This window comes from Otolemur garnettii, unplaced genomic scaffold (genome assembly GCF_000181295.1).
Source record: "Otolemur garnettii isolate 467f Iridium unplaced genomic scaffold, OtoGar3 scaffold00007, whole genome shotgun sequence".
NCBI classification, from domain to species: domain Eukaryota; kingdom Metazoa; phylum Chordata; class Mammalia; order Primates; family Galagidae; genus Otolemur; species Otolemur garnettii.
Window position 1 is genome coordinate 7,318,488 of NW_003852402.1, and position 5,929 is coordinate 7,324,416.

Sequence of the window (5,929 nt, forward strand, 5' to 3'; positions counted from 1 at the left end):
GCCTGCCAAACAACAATGACCGCTGCAACTAAAAAAAAAAAAAAAAATAGCCAGGCATTGTGGCAGGCGCCTGTGGTCCCAGCTACTTGGGAGGCGGAAGCAGGAGACTCGCTTGAGTCCAGGTGTTGTTAAGTTGCTGTAAGCTGTGATGCCACAGAACTCTACCCAGGGGAAAGCTTGAGGCTCTGTCTCAAAAAAAAAAAGAAAAAAAAGAAAAAAAAATGATGTCCCTATATGAAGACAGTGACAATGTAATGCCAGCTATTTCAAGGAGGCTACAGGGCTAAAATGGACTTGGAAATGAGATGAAAAGATACCCATACTCATGCCAGAGAAATCAGGAATTAGCTGGCAGTCATATGGAACAAACTACGAAGGTATAGAATAGCAGGCATCAACATTTTACTTAAAATTAATAAAAAACACTTCTTAGAACTTTTGACAGCACATTAGATCCTTGGCAGGTAAAGTGGGAAATGCTACACAACAGAAGATTAAACACAAGCAGTTAAGTATACATGAGTAACTGACCTCAAGCTCTCCCATCCTTGAAACACTCAAGTGTGTATTGACTATGCACACAAACCAAAACTGCACCACTTACCTTAAGAGGCTGAGGGCCTCTTAATCCTGTTTGTCCTCCCATCTGTGGAGAGCCCTGCTGCAGTGGCTCAGTCATTAAGTTACCAGCATTTCCCATGCCTGGGTTTGGGTACTGCATATTCGGTCGCCCCCGGCCTGCTCCAATTGAACCGTTCATGACTTGATTGGGCATTATCCCTTGTCCATTGCCTGCAGCCAACATTCCAGGATTTATGCCAACATTCATCCCTGTGTTCATTCCCATGGCAGGCTGATTTACTGGACTGTTCATCATACCTGTTGAAGACTGTGTGGGACCCTGATTTGGTCCACTAGTGCCCATTCCCATGTTGGGAGAAGTCAAACCTGCCTGTGCCATTGGGCTTTTGACCATGCTATTTATTAAACTTAATCCAGGACTGTTCTGTTGGGCCTGACTGGCCATGACTTGACCTGGACCACCAACACCCATATTGAGGTTAGGGGAACTACCAGACCGTAGCAATTCTGACAGCTGTTTATGTTTAGAGGCTGCATCTTGTACCATGCCAAGACTTGTCTGAAGCTGACTAATATCACCACCATTGGTTAGTCCCAATTCTGAAGAGTTGATTAATTCATCTGGTAAGTCGTGCTCCAAGTCAAACAGAGAGCCAAAATCTAGAAGCAAAGAGGAAAGATAAAGGTTAAAGTGTGAGAGAACCAAAATTAGAAACTGTTCTGTATTTTGTTCCAGATAAACATCAAATACCACTTCCAAATCTCACTCCATGGGATGCTATTTATTATATGTATTGCAGTTTTTTATGCTATATGAAACATTTTGTTATATACATTTTAAAAAGTGAGGGGATGCGTAGTGATACCAACAGGTTTAAACACTTTGAATTGTATGTAATGGCTCCACACCTGTGGCTCAAGGGGCTAAGGCGACAGCCACATACACTTGAACTGGCAGGTTCAAATCCAGCCCGGGCCCGCCAACTAACAATGATGGCTGCAACCAAAAAATAGCAGGGCGTTATGGCGGGCGCCTGTAGTCCCAGCTACTGGGGAGGCAGAGGCAAGAGAATCGCTTGAGCCCAGGAGTTGGAGGTTGCTGTGAGCTGTGATGCCACAGCACTCTACCCAGGGTGACAGCTTAAGGCTCTGTCTCAAAAAAAAAAAAGAATTGTATGTAAAATAAAACCAAAGTCAAACAGGATGAACTGTTAACACAATATACCCATTACATGCAGTGCTCAAACTTCGTACTGCTAGTCATGAAAAAAAGGTAGCAATTAAGGTGTATTATTCCAGAAGTCCTAAGAAAGATTACAATAACTTACCTAGACACAAACTAAATTAAGAATGAAAACAAGATTTCAAATGTAATACATTAAAAACGACAACTGATACAAAAGACCCATTTTTTGAACCTTCTGTATAGTTTAAGTTCCAGGAAGACAGAGGCTGTCCACCATTTTTCACCAAGCTCCTATCACAACACCTGATACAACGTAGATCCTTAACAGGCTGAGTGAATTTTTTTTTTCACACAATCTATGGCCTAAGTTTTCCTTAACTAAAATCTAGCCAAAATAGGGCATAAAACCATGCTTCTGACTCCTACAATATACAAACTATCCCAACAGTAGCAGGGGTGCAAATTATAGATTAATGCGGAGTTTTCTCAAGCTTGGCACTATGAACATTTTAGGCTGTATAATTCTTTGCTGTGGAGGGAGAAGAGATTTTCTTGAGCTCTGTAATATATTCAGAAGAACCCTGTACTATTTGATATTAGGAGCACCCAAAGTGTCACGACTAAAAATGTCACCAGGTGGGCAGTACAACTTAAGATATTAAAAAAAAAAAAAGGCCTGGTGCCCATAGCACAGTGTTATAGCACTGGCCACATGCACTGAGGGTGGCAGGTTCAAACCCCACCTGGGCCTGCTAAACAACAACTGCAGCAAAAATATAGCCAAGCGTTATGGCGGACGTCTGTGGTCCCAGCTACTTGGGAGGCTGAGGCAAGAGAATTGTTTGAGCCCAAGAATTTGAGCTATGATGCCAGGGCATTCTACTGGGGGTGACATAGTGAGACACTGTCTCAAAAAAATAAAATAAAAAATTAAATACCAATTAAATAAGAAAAAAAAAAAAAAAAGAACCAGAAAATATTATATAGAACTGAGTAGTGGGTGACATTAAGAAATTATTTTTAGGGCAGCGCCTGTGGCTCAAAGGAGTATGGCACCGACCCCTTATGCCAGAGGTGGCGGGTTCAAACGCAGCCCTAGCCAAAAAAAAAAAAAAAAAAAGAGGAGAAGAAATTATTAATTTTTTGGCTTGGCACTGGTAGCTCAGCAGCTAGGGTGCCAGCAATATACACCAGAGCTGGCGGGTTTGAACCTAGCCTGGGCTTGCCAAACAACAATGACAACTGCAACCAAAAAACAGCAAGGCATTGTGGTGGGTGCCTGTTGTCCTAACTACTTGGGAGGCTGAGGCAAGAGAATTGCTTGAGCCCAAGAGTTTGAGGTTGCTGTGAGCTGTGATGCCATAGCACTCTACCGAGGGTGACATAATGAGACTGTCTCAAAGAAAAAAAAATTATTAATTTTGAGTTCAATAATAGCATAGCATACTAACAATTTTAAAATAAATCCTTCAACAGGGCATGGTAGCTCACACCTGTAATCCTAATACTACTTGGGGAGGGTTAGGTGGAAGGATCACTTGAGCTCAGGAGTTCAAAACAGCCTGACCAAGAGTGAAACCCAGTTTCTACCAAAAATAAGAAAATTAGCCAAGCATTGTGGCAGGTACCTATGGTCCCAGCTACTCGGGAGGCTGAGGCAGGAGTTTCAGTTGCTATGAGGTAGGCTGAAGCCACAGCACTCTAGCCCAGGTGACACACTGAGACCCTAAGTATTTCTAGTGAAATGTGGTTGGAATTTGCTTGAAAATACTCCAGCAACAAAAAGGTAGGGGAGAACAATGGTGCAAAAGACTAGTTAACGTGAAGCTGAGTAAGAAGACACATGAGGGGCGGCACCTGTGGCTCAGTGAGTAGGGTGCAGGCCCCATGTACTGAGGGTGACAGGTTTAAACCCGGCCCTGGTCCAACTGCTATTTTTTGTTGTCGGATGTTGTGGCATGCGCCTGTGGTCCCCACTACTTGGGAGGCTGAGGAAAGAGAACTGCCTAAGCCCAAGACCTGGAGGTTGCTGTGAGCTGTGATGCCACAGCACTCTATCAAGGGTGACAAAGTGAGACTCTGTCTCTAAAAAAATAAATAAATAAAAATAAGGCACATGAGAGTTCTTTATACTATTCTATTAAGGTTTCCAACTTATAAAAGCTTAAAAGGAGGAGACATGGGAAATCTGAATATTATAATACTATTACTATTAGGAAAAAATGAATTCTTGTTTAATCTTTCCACAAAGAAAGCACCATATTCAAATTTCTTTACAGGCAAGTCCTACACCAAACTTACAAAGAAAAAAAGACAATCCAACCTTACACACAAACACTTCTAGAATAAAGAACAAATATTCTAACTATACATGAAGAAACGCAAACCACAGTCCAATCTTCTTCTTCATTAACAAGAATTTTTACAAGAGCAAACCAAATCCATTAGTGTCTTAAAAATGTAATATAATCCATGAGATATGAAAAAAATCTATAAATTATCATTCAATATAGAAACAAAGAGATTCATCTGAATGACCACAAGAAAAGCACTGGAAAAAATACAATGCCCAATCACAATTTAAAACAAAACAGGCCAGGCATAATGGCTCTCACCTGTAATCCCAGCACTCTGGGAAGCCAAGGCTAGAGGATCACAGCAATACTGGAGTTCAAGACCAGCCTGGACAATAAGCAAGACCCTATCCCTACCAAAATAACCCACCTAGGCTCGGCGCCTGTGGCTCAAGCAGCTAAGGCGTCAGCCACATACACCTAAGGTAGTGGGTTCAAATCCCCAGCCTGGGCCTGCCAAACAACAATGATGGTTGCAACCAAAAAAAAAAAAATGGCTGGGCGTTGTGGCTGGTGCCTGTAGTCCCAGCTACTTGGGAGGCTGAGGCAGGAGACTCGCTTGAGCCTAGGAGTTGGAGGTTGCTGTGAGCTGTGATGCAATAGCACTCTACCCAGGGGGCATAGCTATAGGCTATCTTCAAAAAAAAAAAAAAAAAAAAAACCCAACCTAACAGAGGTGTGGTGGCTTGAATCGGAATTCCCACCTACTGGGGCATTTGAGGTAGGAAGATCATTTAAGCCCAGGAGCTTAAGGCTGCAGAGCGCTAGCCCGGGTAACAAAGCAAAGCTCTCCTCACTACGCAGTCTCAAAAACAAAACAACACTATAGTAATCTAAAAATTGAATAGAGGCTAAGAAGCCAACCACATACACCAGAGCTGGCGGGTTCAAATCCAGCCCAGGCCAGTCAAACAACGACAACTACAACCAGAAAATAGCCCAGTGTTGTGGCAGGTGCCTGTGGTCCCAGCTGCTTAGGAGGCTGTGGCAAGAGAATCGCTTAAGCTCAAGAGTTGGAGGTTCCTGTGAGCTGTGATGCCATGGCACTGTACCCAGAACGATAGCTTGAGGCTGTCTCAAAAAAAAAAAAAAAAAAAAAAATGGAGACGTCTTTACACTGATTTTCTTCTAAAACCTAAAAACTCACAGCAAATATAAATAATGTACCATTAACAGTAGTCCCTTCAGTATCAGAAAAAGACAAAGATACTCCAACCACTTCTAGTCAACACTGCACTGAAGCAGTTAACCTGAGCAATACTACCAGTAAAATTATAAGTAAAACAAAAAAAGGGAAAGAAATAAATTGTCTGCAGATGATGTAACTGTAAACACAAAAAATCCAAAGCAAATATATCAAAATATCACTGCACCCCAAAAATATATACAATTATCATGTCAATTAAAGAAAATGTTAAACGAATAATTGGAAATAGTGAGAAGTTAGTAAGGTTACTGGATAAATATCAAAATAAACAAATCAAACTGTGTCACCAGCAACATCTGCTTTGAAATGATTTATTTTTTTTTTTTTGGGCACCTGTGGTTCAAAGGAGTAGGGTGTTGGCACCGTATGTCGGAGGTGGAGGTGGCATGTTCAAAGTCAGCTCTGGCCGCCAAAAAAAAAAACAAACTTTTTTTGAGACAGCGTCTCACCGTGTCACCCTCAGTAGTGTGCTGTAGCAGCATCACAGCTCACAGCAACCTCAAACTCTTGAGCTTAAGTGATTCTCTTGCCTCAGCCTCCCAAGTAGCTGGGACTACAGGTGTCCAGCACTAACACCTTGCTATTCTTTTTTTTTTTTTT

General features: G+C 42.0%; 1 protein-coding gene across 3 annotated transcripts in view; it reads right to left on the reverse strand.

The window, feature by feature from the left end:
• The window catches only part of EP300 (E1A binding protein p300), a 106,089-nt gene that overhangs the window by 82,721 nt on the left and 17,439 nt on the right, over positions 1 to 5,929 (reverse strand). For all 3 annotated transcript variants that reach the window (XM_023509283.1, XM_023509282.1, XM_003783168.3), the window contains exon 2: positions 605 to 1,242. In XM_023509283.1, the coding sequence (XP_023365051.1) occupies positions 605 to 1,242 (638 nt within the window). The remainder of the gene's footprint in view (positions 1 to 604; positions 1,243 to 5,929) is intronic.